The sequence below is a fragment of the Anolis carolinensis genome, unplaced genomic scaffold (genome assembly GCF_035594765.1).
Source record: "Anolis carolinensis isolate JA03-04 unplaced genomic scaffold, rAnoCar3.1.pri scaffold_9, whole genome shotgun sequence".
In the NCBI taxonomy this organism is placed as follows: domain Eukaryota; kingdom Metazoa; phylum Chordata; class Lepidosauria; order Squamata; family Dactyloidae; genus Anolis; species Anolis carolinensis.
This window is the reverse complement of record NW_026943820.1, coordinates 12,152,143-12,172,513: the sequence shown is the minus strand read 5'-3', so window position 1 is coordinate 12,172,513 and position 20,371 is coordinate 12,152,143. Positions and strand designations below refer to the sequence as shown.

At 40.1% G+C, this 20,371-nt stretch overlaps 1 protein-coding gene and 1 long non-coding RNA gene across 2 annotated transcripts in view; both read left to right on the top strand.

Moving 5' to 3' along the window:
* LOC134293688 (uncharacterized) overlaps window positions 1-20,371 on the top strand; it is a 453,696-nt gene that overhangs the window by 270,448 nt on the left and 162,877 nt on the right. The gene's annotated exons all lie outside the window — the stretch shown is intronic.
* Window positions 1-20,371, top strand: part of lonp2 (lon peptidase 2, peroxisomal) — a 49,377-nt gene that overhangs the window by 24,477 nt on the left and 4,529 nt on the right. Inside the window, exons 9-12 of the mRNA XM_003222914.4 lie at window positions 9,887-10,037; window positions 10,826-10,952; window positions 13,012-13,145; window positions 19,333-19,475. Of these exons, the coding sequence (XP_003222962.1) occupies window positions 9,887-10,037; window positions 10,826-10,952; window positions 13,012-13,145; window positions 19,333-19,475 (555 nt within the window). The remainder of the gene's footprint in view (window positions 1-9,886; window positions 10,038-10,825; window positions 10,953-13,011; window positions 13,146-19,332; window positions 19,476-20,371) is intronic.

The following is a 20,371-nucleotide window of genomic DNA, read 5'->3' as shown; positions in this document are numbered from 1 at the left end:
TCATCATTAGTCAGAGTGGAGACTGCCGTCAAGAAAACAGAAGACGACTAGGACTTGGAAGGGTAACTATGAAGGAATCCAACAAGATCCTGAAGTGTCAGGATATCCCATTGAATACTGTTAGATTTTTTTCTTGTCATTGTATTTCCAATATGTATGTGTATTGTGGAAGCTCGACAATAAAGCTGACAGGAAGAAAATCAACTCATTTGAAATCTGGTGCTGGAGAAGGGGACTTGGGCAGCTAGCTACTGGATCCTTTGAACTGATCACCAAGAGAGTATCTGACATTCTCACAATAAGGCATTTTTATTTATAACATACAGCCCCAGGAAGGAAGTGGAGTGCAGTTTGGTTACATTTGTAGAATAGTAAATAGTTTGTATGGGCAATTGTTACACAGAGGATTTTGTTTTTGTATAGTCTTCGTCATGGAGAACTTTGTGTGGCGAACCTCGGAGTACTTGTACAATTTTGTTTTCCTATGCTTTTTCCAGTATGATTCAGTAACAAGATAAGACTATGTAAAACCTGGAGTTTTTACCAAGTGATGAATGATTTTAGTTAGATGTAGAAATGTATTTCACATACAGCCTTGATGTCCCTATCTTAAGTGCACCTCTTCCAAACTGAGGGAATTATATTCAGTTGGAATGGGGAACATTTAGCACTTCAGAAGTTTTAGGCTATTTCTCCTTTAAACTATTACTATGTGTCATGTTAACTGGGGCTTTCATGAGTTGGCATCCAACCCATCTTTAGGACTATGGTGACCTACCTCTACTTTGTAAGTTATCAATCTGGATGACATCCCCAATTGTATTAAGGTTGGCACTAAGATCTTTGACTCTTAATGCTTTGTAGTGAAGGTTGTGGCTATGCACTTCCTTAGAGTTTGGTGACATGTTTGCCTCTTGGGATTGTTCTTATATTGAAATGTTTATTGCAACATTGGAAATTTAGGCAAGAACTGTACACATCAGGGATCATAATTTAAGATGGTCTGTCAAACCTAAAAGGATTCAAGAACATAGCAGCAAAATATACTGTTAGAAAGTGAACAAATATTACTTGCTTTACACACTTGGAAAGAAAACTAGAGTGCCTCAGTGTTGGATACATTAATAATCTAGATGGTGGAGCTGAGGCACGTTTGGTGTTTGACCAAAACAGAATTTCCTATTTCTAGCTACTGTCCAACAGCAAGGACACATGTTGTTCTATATTTAGGTGACCCCTGCTGAAGGTTGTAGTAGACAGAACATGATCCATGTATATCTCATTGAGAAGAGTGTTTGTAGCAGGCCTGTAGCCGGGGGGGGGGGGGGGGGGGGGGGTTAGGAGTTCAACACCCCCCCCCCCCAATTTTTCAGATTAAAAAAAAACCTGGTTTACTCATGAATTTTAACTGGTTAACCAAATCCCCATGCTAAGTCTATGAGACGCAAAAAATTAAAAGTCCCTCTAGGCACTATCTCAAGCAGATATTGACAGGCCTGTAACCGGGGGGGGGGGGGGGTGTAGGGGTTCACATACCCCTCCCAATTTTCAAAACCCCTCCCAAAATTTTTTTCTGGCTATGATCCTGGGTGGGGAAATCAAGCAAGGAGAATGAGGCAGGCCACTAAATGTTCAGAAATATTCTGCATATTATGAAAATGAAAGTTTTGAATTAACATAAGCTCTCTCTTTTACTATGAATTTTTTGCATATTATTTCCTGTAGTTTTAATTGTCATCACACATGGTAGAGTGTGAAAGTTTTTGAGAAATGTTCTTGAATGTTATATCCTGGACTGTTTCAATTCTTGCATGTGTCTGCAAGTCATCTGTTAACATATGGTGACTCCATGAATTTCATGATTTTCTTAGGCAAAGGATATTCAAAGATGATTTTGTGAGTGCCCTCCTCTGAAATATAGCCTAGAGCACCTGAAATTCATTAGTGGTCTTTCATCCAAGTACTAAACCGGGCTGACTTTGTTTAGCTTCAAGATCAGACCACTGCTCTATCACATCTAGAGCAGTGGTTCTCAACCTGAGGTCCCCAGATGTTTTTGGCCTACAACTCTCAGAAATCCCAGCCAGTTTACCAGATGTTAGGATTTCTGGTACCCCCAGGTATCTAGAGGGTACCAGATTCAGGAAGGCTGGTTAAAAAGTAGACACATTACTAGGTGATGAGTTAGTCAGTGGTTATTCGCTTTGACAGAACTAGGCTCAGAAGAACTTACACCACCTAATACCAGGTTGCTGACTTTAGTCAGGTTAGCAAGATTTGTTGCTGTTTTGTGTATTGGGTTTTCGTTTCCAACTCATAGCAACCCTAAGGCTATCCTATCAGAGGGGTTTCTGACCGCCAAGATCACCCAGTGTGTTTTCTTGAATGAGCGGGGATTTGAACCTTGGTTTCCAGAGTCCAACACTCAAACCAATGGAGGAAGTAACAGAAAATTCTAAAAAATAGGCATGTAATTGTGTCACTAAATGTGGGAATTATCTTGGGAAGTACCTGATCTGGCAGGCAGTGAAAAATTACTCATGTGAAAGGCCCTTAACATCACGAGTGTGCACTCATGTGCTTAGAGATCCAGGCAGTAGCCATTTCTACAATAAAGATAGATTGAACTAGCATTGCCCTTTATCTTGGAAATGGCTAAAATAATACCTGAATTTTAAGAATGGTGAAAGAAATGTAGTTTTTAAAAAGACTTGCAGGCTCTTTCATCTGAGGACATGGGGAGAAGAGATAATGCTAGTGGGCCTGTGCTGAGAAGGGAGCTGTCTGATGCCTCCCTCCAACAGCTGGCAAACCTGTTTTTGTGTTTCTAGAAGGGATGAACCTTCTCAGTTTTACCTTTTGAAATCCAAGTGCCACTTTCTTAATTAAGGCACTCCACTGTCACCAAGGAATACAATAGCCCCTTTCTGTTAGATTGGCAGCAGAAGTGTCTAATAGCTTTAGCAGGGATTTCAAAACGGGTCTGGGTAAGTAGAAGGGGGAAATACCACTTAGTAGAAGTGAGCTATTTTAGATTCATATAGCATTATAAGTTAATCTCGCTGTCATCCCCCCCCTTTTCCATGTGTTTTAAAAAAAGTTGCAGTAATGAAAGCTAATTGAGATAGCTTTCTATTCTTGACAACTGTTCAATTTCAGTATGTGTATGAAGGATGCATAATTTTAATTAGCAGCACTCTTCTGGGCTATAATTCAAGCTGCTGAGCCAAAGAGTTGAATTGGTGCCATTATGGAAAGGATAAATTATCTTGACAGAGGCATGTGATTGCTTGGGCATCGTGGAGGTCCTGTCATGTATTACGTGAGAACTTTTTATGTCAAGGCAGCCTTCCTAATTGATCACGTGCAAGGCAAGAGAGCTCTAGAAATCAAGAAAGGAAAGTAGAATCAGTGAGCGTGATGTTGGTGGGCGCCGATCATAGTATCATGTTGATGGAGTTAAGATGATGACAGAAGAGGGAGTTGCCTTGCATATATATACACCTAAAAAAAACCTCTGTCACAGCTGAGATTTGTATAAGGAGGATTTCATAATGCAGTTGGGACTGTCTTTAACCTTAGGCAGTGTGTGTGTGTGTGTCTCTGGGTGTACATTAAAAATAGACAAAATGAATATCAACAAATGTTGGAATACAATAGGTTCATAGGTTTTCTGACCAGAGGGCCTTTCTGCACAGGAGATAGAATGGGTAAAAACTTCCCAAACTTACTCCAGGTGACTTATGATGTGAGTATGGTGTCTCTATGCCCAATGTTCAGTGTTATTCACTCCTATGTATAAGGTCAATATTTGCTAATGTGGCCTGTTACATCTGGATGGTGATATGTAAGTAAGAACAGCCTTACTTCTCCTGGTGTCCTTCAAATTGTTGGACCATAACATCTGGAATTTCTGCTGAATTGTCCAACACATGTGTAGAATGCCCTGTTGAAGGAAGAAGGGCTACATCGTGCTGATGGAAAATTTCCCTAAGTAGAATCTGTTGCTTCACCTATTTATTATAATTGCTCTCTTTCTACCTGTGTCCTACTTGGTGTCCCTGCCCCTTCTTCAATTGTTACGAAAAGGAAGATAGCAGCATTTCTCAGTGGTTATAGAATAACAACAATATCCTTCCCCAACTTGTTACCCTCCATATGTTTTGGACTTCATCTCCCCTATGCCCCAATAATCATGTCTTGGAACAATGGAAGTGATGGTTCAAAGGAGATTCCACCTGAACATCAGGAAAAATTTCCTCATTGTGAGGGCTGTTTGGCAGTGGAACTCTCTGCCCTGGACTGTGGTGGAGGCTCCTTCTTTGGAGGCTTTTAAGCAGAGGCTGGATGGCCATCTGTCAGGGGTGCTTTGAATGCGATTTCCTGCTTCTTGGCAGGGGGTTGGATTGGATGGCCCATGAGGTCTCTTCCAACTCTACTATTCTATGATTCAAAGCACTTTAAGAGCACCGTTTGGGGAAAACTAGCCTACAAATTGAATTTTCCTGCTTTTGGTTTGTATAGTAAGACAGAGGGACCTGTCAAAGTCCTGACCTTTTTCCTTTTTGTATAATCGGCACTTACGCATTATGCATTATGTTTCTCCTCTATTGTGGAGGAGCAAAACTTAACGATGCCTATTTGGGGCAAAGTATAGGGTTGGCACATAGTTATAGAGCAAGGAGGCACGAACAAGATCTTATCTTGATTCTAGGTTCACAGCAGAATCTTGTCCTCATTATTTCAGCGCAAAAATTTGAGAATTGGAGTCCTTCTCCCAATTGGTTATGATAAAGAAGGTGGGGAAAGATCTGTACCATAGCTATGCACAGAATTCCCTGTTACACAGAGTACTCTGTCATCTCTCCAACAGTGTAAACCTGGACTGCACAAGCTTCTAGCTAACTGGGTCAAGTTTGCTCATGAAGGTGGATCATCTTGTTTTTAGTATGAACAACTGAGGATTGGCCTCCTTTCAGATGTCATCTCAATATTAGGCCAGGTATATACTGTATGCAGTGACTCAAAGTTGTGCAACAGGCTCAAAGGGATTAGGGAGTCTGCATTTTGCTGAAATTGAGGGTTCACAGTTTCAGACATGCTGGAACTCTTCTTTAATCAAACCAACACCCACTACTTAGATCTAATTTCACTCATTGCATTAATTACAAGGTTTCGGTTTCCATGCACTCTGTGATCCCTTTGAACGCCAGCCATGCTTCTTTCATATTAAAAGGGTTGAAACTCCATGTGGAGACTTCTTTCTGGAAAGCTGTTTTGCTTTTCAGAAACAAATATTACTAGGAGGAGTTGTTTTAATGATGCTGCATTAAAAACAAGGCAGCTTGTTTACTCCATTCAGCTGAATTCTGCTATTTTCTCCATACTACATCAGCTGGCTTTAAAGGATATTTCTGGCATTGGAATAGGAGAGCTAAAGAGAGCTTTGAAAGAACTGGGACATGGGCTTGCAAACCTGCACATGAAGAGAACAACAGTGCTTTGGTATATACATTTAATATTAAGGACAACCTTTGGTAGAAAAGAGAAAGCATAACACTGAGAAAGAGCACACAGATTTGCACTGAAATATATATTTACTAATGTATAGGCATATGCAGATGTAATGGTATACAATATACAGTTGAACACTAAGAAAACAAAAATAGTAACCATAAATGATTTGCATAACTTTAAAGTAGATTGTGAAAACACTTTGACTTAATCATTAATCAGAATGGAAAAGGCAATCAAGAAATCAAGAAGATTAGGACTTGGAAGGACAGCTATGAAGAAAATAGAGAAGATCCTAAAGTGTCAGGATATCTCATTGAATACTAAAGTTAGGATTGCCCATGCCATTGTATTCCCATTTCCTACCCTGTTTCCCCGAAAATAAGACATCCCCGAAAAATAAGACCTAGTAGAAGTTTTGCTGAATTGCTAAATATAAGGCCTCCCCCGAAAGTAAGACCTAGCAAAGTTTTGGTTTGGAAGCATGCCCAGCACCAGCCAAACAGAACACCCGAGCATGCAGGATCAGTAAATGTACGTACCATAAAGTGTTGTACATGGAAATATTGGTAGTAATAAAAAAATCTTGATAGGATTCACAGTTTGTCTGGTTATGCTGGTTTATGATGACAACTACCGTACAGTATATAATAAATGTTCATTTTTTTGTTCAACAATAAATGTGAATTCTTCTTCATGGAAAAATAAGACATCCCCTGAAAATAAGACCTAGCGCATCTTTGGGAGCAAAAATTAATATAAGACACTGTCTTATTTTCGGGGAAACACGGTATGTATGTTTGTAAAAGCTGGACATTAAAGAAAGCTGATAGGAAGAAATCAACTCAATGAAATGCAGTGCTGGAGAAGAGTTCTGCAGATATCATGGACTGCTAAAAAGACATATAAATGGCCTAGAGTAAATCAAGGCTGACCTCCCTAGAAGCCAAGATGACTAAACTGAGAGTGTCATACCTTGACTGTATTGTATGACTCACTAAAAAAACAATGCTTCATAAGGTAAAAGGCAGTAGAAAAATAAAGAAGACTGCATTCCAAATGGGAAGACTCACTCAAGAAAGCTGTGGCCCTGTTGGGGATAGAGTGATTTGGAGGTGTCTCATTCTTAGGGTCACCCTAAGTTGAATTTGACTTGATGACAATTAACAGAAGCAACATAATTTAAATCTAAATGTAATACAACTTCATAGAGGCGGAAGTACCTGCTGCTCACTCTGCCCTTTCGGCTCTAAGTCCCAGTGGGCAACATCAAGGCCCTTGTTTTTCCTTCTTATATAAGCATTTGTTCTCTTTAAGACAGATTTGAATTAAGAAGCCCATGAAATAAAGGACTTAAACAGAGGACTGCCTCTGGCAGCTTCAGGTATAGTACATTGTACTCTGTGAAATAAAATTATCTGGCTTTCTGTATACCAGGCGTGAGGAACCTCAGACTGGCCTTGGGGCTGAACCCGGCCTTATAGGTTTCAGTTTGGCCCTCCCAGTTCTCTCGATAGTCATTTCCCCTTCCCTACGATGGCAACATTTGTGGGCTCGTAGCTTTTGAATGCCCCCTGCATGCAGAAAAATTGTGTTGCTTCTCCTAGGGCTGCATTTCCTGGCAGTAAAAGCGTAAGCTAAAATGTGCTGCTATTTTTGGTCCCTGGAATATATGGTAGCTCCTGAAAACACTGAAACTGAACATAACTCTCAGGGCAAAAGGAATTCTCCAGCCTGCCATACACAGAACTATCATCAGTATGTATCAAGACTGATCCAAAACATCATTATACTACATTTTAGAATCTTTCGGGGGGGGGGGGGGGGGACCAGACTTTGTCACTTTCTATATTTCAGATGGTGTATTTTTGCCCATAAGATATTTTGGTTGCCCCAGTACTCTTTATTTGACCTACAGTAAGAGGATATGATTCTCTCTCTCTCTCTCTTTAGGTTTTGCCTTTCTGTTAAAAGCAGTTTACTAATAAGATGCAGCACATCATCCAGCTAAGAGTCTTTCTGAGGTGACGCTTTAGACTTCCAGCACTTCTCTTGATGTGTAAATCAGCTTTGAGAAATGTCTGGTGTCGTATGTGAAACTCTGTGCAACCAGCCACCTAATAGCCTCATGTCCTCTTGAGCAATTCACCCACTGACCGCTTGAAATGAGTGGCGTATTCAGACACTTGTGCTTCCTGAGTTCACCTTGAAACAGACACACGTCTGGAGTGTCCATTTTAATTTAGCTTTAATTGCCATCCTATTACTCAAGTGACTGTGGCAGTTGTGTTTGGCGTTTGGTTGACAGGGTATAAGCGCAGACGAGATACATAAATGTTTGTATCCGTGGCACTTGTTCATCCGCTAATGGACGGTAAATTACCCTGCTGTTTCCTTCTTGATAGCCTCAGTGGAGATTCCTGCAAACAGCCACTCGACTGGAATAAGAGCTAGCGATTGATGTGTTAGCAGCCAAAGCAGTCAGTTATGTAGGACATTGTCTTCCCCTCTTTCCCCCCTACATATATAGTTTGCATTTTTTATGATTGATATTTGAAGAGAACTTTGACTTTCCTCTTGTGGAGACTGATGCTACCTCACAGTATTATTGTGATGATAAAGTGAGGAAAAGCACCATACACACCTCTCTGAACTCATTGGAGGAAGATGAGATATATGTGAACTTAATAAATAGATGCCTCATTGCCTTCTTCCTCCAACAATGTAAATCTCCCCTCGTCCCAAAAGGTGAGAGTTGATCCAAACAAATGCATCAGGAAGAAGGACTTAATTGTGAAAAGATTAAAGGGAAGTGAAACCTTTCCTTTTCTTGCTGAAGGACACATTCCATAGGAGTGATCTCTTGTGGTTTCATGCTGTAAATGGGGATGGCTGAAGCTGGTGGCAGGTGGGGTTTGGCACGAAGTGGATGAGAATCCATCCTCTTCACACTCTTGCCCCTTTCCTCTTCTCCATCTTACCAAAAGTTTGAACTGGGCTAAACTGAACTACAAAGGTAGGCAAATAAGACGAGGGCCATGGATGGATAAGGTTTCCCATGCTTAGTTTAAAGTGAGTACATTTGTAGTCATATCAACACTTTCCAGAAGATTGAAATGTAGACAGAGATTTAAGATGGTTGGCTAGCAAACAATACCTTCTGTGCATGCACAGTAGAAAACATCAATAACATTTTGTTGCTGTCCATGTGTATGTGTGTATGGGATTGAGAAAAAGAGAGACTTTGTATTCAGAACTTAGATATTGAAAATTCTGATGTATAAATGGACATACATGAACTGTTTTAGCTTGGTGATCCCCAATTTAGGGGGGGAAAGTGTTGTTCCATCTCGTATAGGCTTAATTTAATGCTAAAGATGTATAGCTAAAATGCTGGCATCATTTAAACTAATCATTTCAGAGTTGTTCAAAAATATATTGTATGTGTCAAGATTATTTAAATGTAGGTGTCTGTGCAGTGGCACTTACAATCCTAGCCACTCTTCCAGTGTGTGTTTCTAGTCGTCTGTAGCTCAAAGAAAATCCCATGTGTATGCTGCTTTGATCCTGATGTTTTAAAATAGGAGTGTTTGACCTTTTTAGACCTGGGATCCACACGTAAATCCTGTAAACCTTTTAATTCTTTTAACACAGCTGTCCCCCATTCTGTCTCTCTTTTTCTTTCTCTCCACCCTCTTTCTTGAGGCTCATCAACAGAACTCATTTCAGTAGGCTGTGAACATAGGAAGATACTTTATACAAGCTCAAATTATTTAAGTATAACGTCCTCTGATCAGTAGTGCTTTTCCAAGGTGTCAGGCAGATATCTCTCATCATTTGATGTCTAAGCCTATTATGTTAGTGATTGAGCATGAGCTGTGTGCAAACAAAGCACATGTCTCGTTTCTGTTCTGATACCTTTTTGATTCTTTCTTTTGAGGGAATGTTAGGAACTGTTACTCTGAATTTTCCAGAGTATTAGCATGCTTACCCAACTTCTGGTCTTTGCGTTCTGGAGGATATGGGGCAAGTGAGATCCTAAACATTAAAGTGGTAGAGAATCTTTATAAACTTGTACTATACTATCCCTTGTATTCTCTTTGTCACTAACCACAACTTGGTATTCCTGTTTTTTTTAAAGTTAACTTTATTTCAGTGATCAGTTTCAACTTCACAATTCAAAATTTAGTTCTTTTTAATGCAGTTTTTAGAAAGACTCAATCTTTTTTGCTGTCATTTTGAAACTATCTTCTAAAGTATATCTCTTTACTTAGAAGTACATTCCTTTCTCTACAGAGTGTCTCTGCTGTAAAATATGGTTATGTAGATTGAACTGTACAATCTCTCAGTCTTTTCTAATCTGCTCTTTAAGGTCTTGGATCCAGAGCAAAACCATAGCTTCACCGATCACTACTTAAATGTAGCCTTTGATTTGTCTCAAGTCCTGTTCATTGCCACCGCTAATACTACTGCCACCATCCCGCCTGCTTTGTTGGACAGAATGGAGATCATTCAGGTTCCAGGTAATGACAAAGTGTCTAATACAGAAATGACTTTAGCCATTGGTTATAACGTTGTAAAAATGTTTTTACTGTGGTAGATCTAAATGTTTCTTGCATGATACCAGGGCTACAGTTCAGTGACAGACTACATGCTTTGGAGAACCAGTACCTTCCAAATATTTTGGACCACAGTTCCTGTACTCCATTGGAGCCCAAGGGCTGAGTTCAGTTTTCCAAATTCTAAGAGGCACTGTCAAGTTACAGGCAAATGAAAAAGGTTGAAACCAAAAATACCAGCATATTTTAGTGTACATCTCTTACCGACAGCAACTGAATCTTGGAAGAGGCATTTCAACCTTTGAAAATAGGTGATCTTGTACACAAGGTAGATAACCATCAAACTACGCTTTTATGGAGAAGGAGATCTACCCATCCAAGGAAGCCCAGGAGACTGGATTCACACCAGGGGAGAGTTAGATTTAGCCCCAAATGGGGAGCAAGTCTTAAATTTTCCATCATTGTTAGTCTTCCTAACCATAGGTTATGATGGCAGGAAACTAAGAGCTGTGATAGATCAAAATATTTAACGGATAGCAGGTTGCCTAACCCTTCCATACTAAGTGGACCATAAGGGTCACACATTTGATTAAAATGTTGTCTGATTCCTACAGAGCAACATTTTAATCAAATCTGCAAAAGTCAAAACTGCAGATATGGAGAGGCTGTCTGTATCTATGGTATAATATGGCAACGTTTCTTGCCTCCCTCATGTTGTTACTTAGTTCTGATATGAATTCATTGTTTCAAAGGATACACGCAGGAGGAGAAGCTAGAAATTGCACATCGTCATTTGATTCCAAAGCAACTTGAACAGCATGGGCTAACACCTCAGCAGATTCAAATCCCCCAAGATACAACTCTGGCAATCATCACCCGGTAAAGTTTTTGCATTTTGTGCTATGTCTGAATTTTGTATTGAATTTTTGTAGCTGTCTGGGAGAACTGTAATTTTTCAAAGTTCTTTCAGTTTCGTTACAAGTGGGGAATGCAACCTCATTCTTCAGCGACTCCTCAAAAGGTGACTTTCGACTTACTGACGGAAAGCACACAGCTTAGGGGGCAAATGTATAGAAGGATGAGGAAATTCTACAATCACAATGAAAACCCTTTGTTCAGTGCTGCTTTACATATTTATGGTGCTGCCAGTATTGATAATGAAGTCTTGTCTATCGATCTTCCCTTTGGGTGTTCTGCAGTGTATTTATCTGGAGGGCCTGCTTTGCTTAGACCAGGGGTCCCCAAACTAAGGCCCGGTGGCCACATGCAGCCCATCCAAGCCATTTATCTGGCCCCCGCTTCGGCAGCTCCCTCCTCCTCCTTCACCTGGTGCGCGCCTTCCAAAGCTTTGCTTATTTATAATGGCATTTTTATTATTATTTAATTATTAATTATTAAGGGGTGCTTTGCTAGTGTTTTTGGTGCACAAAACCAGAAGGGGGTTGGACTAAATAGCACAAGGGGTCTCTTCCAACTCTCGTTGTTGTTGTTATTGTTGTTGTTATTGGCACAAAGACATACGTAGTATAACACAGGAAATGAGATCTATATGCTGGATTTCAAACCACAAAATCACAAGTCGAATGCTTCCCAAGCGTTTAGGACTCTGTTATATATATAAAATTATTATTATCAACAACATTGAGGCTGGGTGGCCATCTGTCAGGGGTGCTTTGTTTGTGCTTTTGGTGCACAAAGGCAGAAGAGGTTGAACTAAATGGCCCAAGGGGTCTCTTCCAACCTCCTTTATTATTTTGATGATGATGATGATTAACATTGAGGCTGTATTTGTTCCCATTTTGTTTTTGTTTTTCTTCAAAATAAGATATGTGCAGTATGCATATGAATTTGTTCATAGTTTAAACAAACAAAACAAAAAACTATAGTCCGCCCCCCGCAATGGTTTGAGAGACTGTAAACTGGCCCCGTTTAAAAAGTTTGGGGACCCCTGGCTTAGACCCTTAGTTTACATTCAAGGATACACTGAGGGAGGACTTGGAAGTTTGAATCATGCCCTTGTCAGTGACTGGTGGCTGGAAAAGGAAAAAGAACCAGAAAACAAAGACACACAGCCTTAAATACACCTGGTGCTTGGGTCTGCACTGCTAGATGTTGAATTGTTCTCTTAGCACCAGGTGACCTTTCAAGATGAAGCCCCTTCCCAAGATCAGAACAAAGAACTCCTTTAAGTTACAGTTGCCCCTCCACATTGTGGCTTTGATGTTTGTGAATTTCCTTATTCAGATTTGATGAAAATATTCTAAGAATGTCTGTGTCCTCCAGTGCAATTCTATGATCAGTTTCCAGGGCAAGTTAACCATAGAGCCATGCTGAAAAATGTGAAAATTCCTAGAGGGGTGTTCTCTCAAGTAAAAAAAAAAACAAAAAAACAGCAGCTTTTAGCTTTCACGGGATCCTGTGATTGTATACCCCTAGGCAAGGTTGGCCTTCTGAAATTTTCAGGATGATAAGCACAGGCTTAGGAAAGCTGTAGCCCCTCTTTACTCTCAAGGCTGAGAGAAGAGAAAGATTCAAATTCTGAGAGAGGAAAGGTGGGCTTCTTATCAGGTCAAGAAATAGTGCAATCACACTAGTGGTATCTTTATTTGCTTTTAGGTGTAAGTCTTCTTTACTGAATAACTCAGACCAAGTACAATACATCTATGAAATAAAAGTTCAAATCAAGCTAGAATACATGTTGTGGAGTTTAAAAAAGGTGTATAAGTGTGAGAGAATCCCAGTTATTCCTTGATTCCACCAGGCATCCTTTGCATGTACAGTATCTCTTTTCTTTTAAATCATCCTCAGCAGTTTGCTCGCCAAACTCAGAAACCTCTTGATGCAGCTAATAAAACTCACAGATTAAGCCCTGGCTTTCCAGTTCATGTCTCTTTAGATGGATGCTAAAAGGCTAACCTTGGCTGCTGCTCTGTGCTAGATACACCCGGGAGGCAGGAGTCCGCTCCTTGGATCGCAAATTTGGGGCCATTTGCCGAGCGGTTGCTGTGAAAGTGGCAGAAGGCCAGCATAAGGAGACAAAGCCAGACCGCTCCGAAGTGACAGAAGGAGGAGGTTTGTGTGCCTTTTCCATCCTTCTGCTGATACCAGTTCTTGCCAGCTCTCCAGCTTGGAAGGTTGCCCAAGAAGAGGGCCACAGCCATGTTTGGGTTTTTAGATTTGCATTTGTTTTGTCCTTCACTGAGATAAATATGGAGTTTCACTTCTGTCATTCCTTTTCAGTATGAGCAGTATTCATTGTGTAGATGGAGAGAACCCTGAACTGAGTTATTGGTTGAAAGATGTGCGAGGAGGGTGGAATTGCTGAGCTCAGTTTTAGCTCTAGAAAACTGGATTTCCAAGACATACTAAAGACACCCCCCACCTTCCTTTGCCTTGTTATTTTCCCTCTTGGTATCCACTCCTCTGAAAGGCAAGCCATTGGCCATAGAAAGAGGTGTTACTGAGTTCCTTTTGACTGGATATTTCACAAATCTGAGCGTTGTCCTGTGTCATTTAAGTAGATCCTGGAAAAGCTATGGGTTTGGAATACAAGCAGAATGCAGTGAGATTGTATTAGGAGAAAATACTCAAAATGTTCTTGTAAAATTCATTTTGTGGTAGGAAAGGTGATAGACAAAAGCAGATTACCTAAATTTCAGTAGAAGAGCCCCCAAGGCTGACTCTCAAGGGTGGATGTAAGCTGTCTATGGGACCATTCTTTCTTATGTTTATATTCAGAATGTTGAATAAGCTTGCAGGGAAGCATGTGTGCACCCTTAAGAAGTCCTTCAGTGTTTCCATTGGACACACATGCCATACACATCCTACACACAAATGATAATCTGGGTTTCAAAACTCGCTAATGATTCAGATGGCCCTGTGTTGGCTGGCAGACTTACTGTGACTAATTAGCAGTAATTTTTGTCTGGATGGAAAACTAGGAGGCGTTTTGGAGAACTATGCAGCATTGTCTGCCACAGAGGGTTAGAAGAATATTTTCCCTGAGATTTGCACAGTGTGGGAGAACCTTAAAACCTGCCTTAACTTCATTTCCATGTTTCTTTAAATGAAAAAAAGAACATTTTAATTGGTAGCAGTTGTTGATACAGTGGTTACCAGTTATGGGCCTTGTGCCAATTTCTTTTCAGATCAGATAATTTGCCTTTCTCTCTCTTTTCTTCTTTCTCCAAAGTAGCATTAGATATAAAATGAAAGTATGAATCTAAATCCTTTAAAGATAACTTACTTTTGATATCTCCACATGGCAAGCAAATTCAAATGTTAAAACCTTTCCGGTATCAGAACTCACTGTTTTTCCAGAAAGTATATGGCTGAAGCTCAAATGCATTTAAAAATAATTTTTCACAAGCCTGCACATATGTGGTTTAGGGTTCATTATCCTAAACTGAGAAAAATATGGGAATATCTCAACTATGACCATGTGATTATTTCTGCATACCCAAAGCAACTTTGGTATGAAAGGGAGGGTAGAAAGTAGATTGAGATCTACTGGTGGATCTCTGGCCATTTTGCAGAACAACAAAAGACAGGTAGGGCTTTTCTAGTAGGCCTGTGATAGGCAACCAATTGGCCCTTTGTAAACAAGTCTGACTATCCTTATATTATGGTATTAGAAGAGGACAAAAAAAGGGTTTTTTTTTAAAAAAAACCCACCATGTATGTGAAAGGACTTGATTGTGCTTTTATATGGCAGAATGTAGAGCTCACTGTCAGAAAATGCACAATCCCTGGCTACACAACAGTAAAAAGAGCAAGTGAAGAGGAAGTGGATGGCAGTCAGGGCCCTGGCTGACTGCTGGGAGCAGGCAGTGGCATGAATATGACAAGAGAAAGACAAAATGACATGACAATAAGGCTAGGGAGGATAAATTATCCCACCCACTAAATCTTCTTGAAAATGTTACTGTTTGGACAACTCCTAGAGTCTCCAACTAGGACTGGAGGAAGAGAAAGTGTCAGAAACATGGGGCCCCATGACAGCTTTGGTGACTTTGCCTAATGGCTATGCTGCCTAGAAATTCTAGGAGTGGTCACCCAAAAGTAAAATTTCCATCTTGTGTCCACTACTGCATGCATGTGCAAATATATATATGCTACATGAAACACATAGCAACATGTAGTTCCAGTTGACACCGTAGGTCCCACCCTAAAAATGTCCCTAGATCCATTGTTGTTATTCCAATTTATATATTATCCCTCAAAGCCTCTTTGATTCAGAAAGAACATTTTAGTTTTCTAAGGTTTATCTGTGGAATGATCTGAAAGCTCTTCCCTTCACATGATACACTCGCTTGTTTACTATTGCACACAGAACAAAAGAGTGGCTGTCTTCCGCATGCCAGTGAATCCAGCAAAGAAGCTATTTATGGGTGTTAACATTAGAGCTGGAAACTGCTGCCAGCTAGGAAAGTAATATGGGATCTGAATGCTTTCAAATGGTGTAAAACTCAAGGTTTTGTTTTTCTGGAGGAAACCCAAAAGTACTGAGCTGTGAACAGTTGTCTTTGTGTGGCCCAAATTGGCAGCGGGCAAAACAGCGCATAATAAAAGATTGAGAAGACAAGACGGGGAGGGGCTCCCTCTTCCGCCTGCGTTGGCTTTCGGTGCTGCCATCTTCTCAAAAGACATTGGGTTTTGTTTTGGAAAAATGAGAGAGGAGGAGGAGAAGGGCAAATGTCTCGAGTACAATGTGGTAGTGAACCAGGCTGTTTGGAGTAATGGGGTGAGGCCTCTCTGGTCGTAAGCCATCAAGCTGAAGGAAGCCCACCAGTCTCGTGTTGTGGGTTGTCGCATCCCTGCCAGTTGCTGGCTTCTCCAGTTGCTGAAAACGAAGACACTTATTGAGCTGTCAGTATCCTGCCACATGTAGCTGGTGAATCCCTGCATCTTAGATCACAGGCTGGAGAGGGTCTCATCTGAGAGTTTAGGACACAGCAAGATAATATACTAAACCTTCATATCCAGATCAACACAGAAAGTACTCAAAGATGTACAGTAGAGTCTCACTTATCCAACATTCTGGATTATCCAATGCATTTTTGTAGTCAGTGTTTTCAATATATCGTGATATTTTGGTGCTAAATTCGTAAATACAGTAATTACTGCATAGCATTACTGTGTATTGAACTACTTTTTCTGTCAAATTTGTTGTATAACATGATGTTTTGGTGCTTAATTTGTGAAATCATAACCTAATTTGATGTTTAATAGGCTTTTCCCTAATGCCTCATTATCCAACATATTCGCTTATCCAACATTCTGCTGGCCCGTTTATGTTGGATAAGTGAGACTCTACTGTAGTTGTGTTACTCTGTATCAGTATACAAAAGAGTCCTGTTGCACTTTTGAAACTGAGGCTGCATCTACCACGTAAAGCAAATGCAGTTTGATACCACTACTGCCATGGCTTAATGCTATGGACACATGGAGAGTGCCAAAGAGTGCTAATGTCTCACCATAGCATTGAGCCATGCCCATTAAAGTGGTGTCAAACTACATTCATTCTACACTGCAAATATGCCTTGAAAGGAAGAAGTTCATAGCATAGGCTTCCCTAGATTCAGTCTACTTCTTAATGTCTGATGACTGAGTCTACCAAAGCTTGTACTGCCATTTTTTTTCTCTCTGCTTCAAACATGCCACAAGATCTATTTCGCCACAGACAGTTGATTTAATAAACTGTCTGTGTCGGGGGTGCTTTGAATGCGATTTCCTGCTTCTTGGCAGGGGGTTGGACTGGATGGCCCATGAGGTCTCTTCCAACTCTACTATTCTATGATTCTATGATTCTATGCTCTTTCTTCTCCTTGGCCTTCAAGGCAAATATGGGGAAATAGACGGGAGAGAGACTAGAAAAATGGCATGTTTTGAGTTGTGCTAGGCAAGACCTAAATGGTTTGATCCATTTAAATATAATCAGGGTCAGGTAAGACTAGATCTGTATTCCAGTCAAATTGACTGCTTTTGTTGGAAGATACGTACTATTTCTCTTTTCAAAATGAATTCACCAATTGTATAGGCTTACTGTTGGCTTTCTGGGAAAACATGAGTCTCCATTCCAAGTGAAACCTTCGTCTTTAGTAGTTGTGTGCTTTTAGGTTTCCAACATATGATGACTCTAAGGCAAACTTAACACAGGGTTTGCCTGGCAAGATTCGCTAGAGGGTTGTCTTTGCCATCCTCTGAAGCTGAGAGAACATGATTTACTTAGGGTTACTCAGAAAGTTTCCAAGGCAAAGTAGAAATTCAAACCCTGATCTCCAGAATATTGAATAGTCCAGTATTCAATCCACTGTACACTTTCTGAGTTATACTCCTTTTGAGTTATACTCTATGTGTAACATTCATACCGCTTCAAACTAAAAAAATTTCCCCAAAGTGTGGTCAAACTCAGGTCTGTTTCAACTAAAATGTGAAGTTTTATGAGCAGCACTTAAAATCCTGGGGTCGCGCTTTCTCTCTTTTTAATTGAATTCATTTGTTTGCATAGTAAGCACGTGACCCGCAAACACCTGGATTTCTAACAAAAAGGAGCCAGTCTCACTTGCCTTTTATTTTGTTTTGTTTTAATTTGTGTGCCTTCCTCTTCGAAAGAGCAGAGTTCAGCTTCAGCCAGTCCTTTGGCAGAAACCTTAACGAAAATCTGATGAGGGCAAATCCCAAGGCGATATATAGCTGGAGGCAGCTGTAAGCTTTGAATAAAGCCACACTGTGGTTAACATGCTTTAAGGAATGTTAGGAAAAATGTAACACTTGGGTCTAGCCACAGATCTCTGGCACCTTCCTTTCTCCACCCACAAATACTTCCTCCCCTCCCCCCCCCCAATAGAAACGAACCCCACTGTCAACAATCCACTGAAAAGTTATAAAGACCCTTGGAACTGTCAGAAAGCTGAGTAAGAGCAGGATATTCCAGTAAAAGGTTTCCCAAATGTTTTGGAAAAAGAGACAATACCTGTTTGTTTTGAAGTAAAAGGGTTCCATGTTTCTTGCAGAAAGCTGTCCAGAACTTGGGGAGAGTTGCGGTTTTGAAGTTATAAGTACAGTAAGATCTCGCTTATCCAACATAAACGGGACGGTAGAACGTTGGATAAGCGAATATGTTGGATAATAAGGAGGGATCAAGGAAAAGCCTATTAAATGTCAAATTACATTATGATTTTACAAATTAAGCACCAAAACATCATGTTTTACAACAAATGGACAGAAAAAGCAGTTCAATACACAGTAACGTTATGTAGTAATTACTGTATTTATGAATTTAGCACAAAAACATTGCAATGTATTGAAAACATTGACTACAAAAACATTGACTACAAAAATATTGACTACAAAAACATTGATTACAAATAGAGATAAAATTGCATAAAATGAACTTACAGTAACAACATTGTCGGAACTAAAATCCATAAAAAGTTCAGTCCTTGCTGCCTAGAGAAACAGCTGTGGATCTGGGCAGGAGGCAGACTGTGTTGGATAATCCAGAACATTGGATAAGCGAAGGTTGGATAAGTGAGACTCTACTGTACTTTGAAATCCCAATGAGAGTTGTAATCCAAAAGAAATAACTTTTCTGAGCTCTGATTCAGATAATTTGTCCATTTGGCTGAATACTGACAAGTTTTTTTCTGTTACTTCTTAACTGATCCTTTCTATACGGTGGTCCTTCTGCTCCTAAGTTTGCATGGGCTGCCAAAATAGATCTTTCCTCCTTTTTTTTCTTCAAAAAAGGTTTGTTTGTTGTTTGGGAGGGGGAAAAAACCCTCAAGAGTGCATTGACTGCAAGAGTATGAAATTATTTATCAGTAAATTGAAATCTTTTTTAAAGGTGACTTTTAGGAAGGTGTACATTGTTAGTCTGAAATCGTAGAAATTTTAGTTTAGTTTAGTTATTTTGCCGCCCTGAGTCCCCTCTCGGGTGAGAAGGGCGGGATATAAATGTTGTAATAAATAAATAAATAAAAATAGTTCAGCAGTCTGGCAGAAAAAGCTCCAGACTTTGCAATACGGTAAATCCCAAGCTGCCATAGCATGGAGCCATGGTATTTAAAGGGCTATCAAACCACATTAATTCTGCAGTTTAGATGCATGCTTACTCATGCTAAACTGAAAGATAAGTTCACCCCTCATTTTATCAGTCCAAGATATACTCAACTGAATGTGGACTGTTCCCTCTAGAAGCAGTCACCAGAATGTTATTTGTGAACAAATGCAGTTTCTTTCTTTCTTTAAACTTAAGAGTGCAGAGAGCATATTGCCGAAGATGCAAAGCCTGATTCTATCAGTGACACGGCTGACCTTGCGCTGCCACCTGAAATGCCAATTTTAATTGACTTTCATGCTCTGAAAGATATTCTTGGGCCACCAATGTATGAACTGGAGGTAACTATTTGTCGTGTTTATTTGTTTTCGTAAAGCAGAGCTTTCAGCTTGCTTGAAACAGTATTGCTGCCATAGCCCTGCTCTCCCCACTGCAGCTTCCATTTCAGGGGGGAAAGGCATTCCAGATTGGTTCCATTTGTTTTTCTTTTCTGCAGCAGGGCCTCTTCCTCTCCTTTCTCCTTCGCTCTAAGAGCCTCACCTCTGACCCTCTGTCTGACATCAATAACTAGTTGGAAACCTAGACCCTGCAAAGCCACTCCGCATGTCAGCACTTAGCTGGAGGAGGCTGGGTCTGAGCAGAAATAGAAAACCTAAAGTAATTGAGTTAATTGGCCTTCTGGAAGAAAAGGACTTGTCAAATGAAGTAATTTTAAAATTAATGAATAAGCACATAAGGTAATATAATTTTGTTAGCAACAGTCCTTTGTGCAGCTGTTCTAAAGGCACTGTATGATAATACAGAACCAAAAATTACTTGCTTTGCATAAATATTCTCTTCCCCAAACTAGGCCCCACATTACACTTTGAATGAAAATGAAGTCCAGAAAAGCTGAAGATGAGAAAACCTCAGTTAATTAGCTGGCAAACAATACAGATGATCTCTCATAATCCCCTCTTAGCAATGGACAGATACTAAGCAAATATAATTTTGGGAAATGACTCCTGGAATGTTTCAGTTACTAATAGGTGAAATACATTTGTCACCAGAATGTGCTTGAAATGAAAGCCAGTAAGAAGTACTCATTTGGGAACAGGGCCTATTGTTTGCCAGGTGGTAAAAAGGAAGTGTCACCTGCTGCCCATATTATTTCTATAACAAGTTTGCAGAAAATGAGATAGGTTTAGTGTTAGGTACTGAGATTATGCTGCTCAGGCTGTTTCCTGGAGCTCACTCA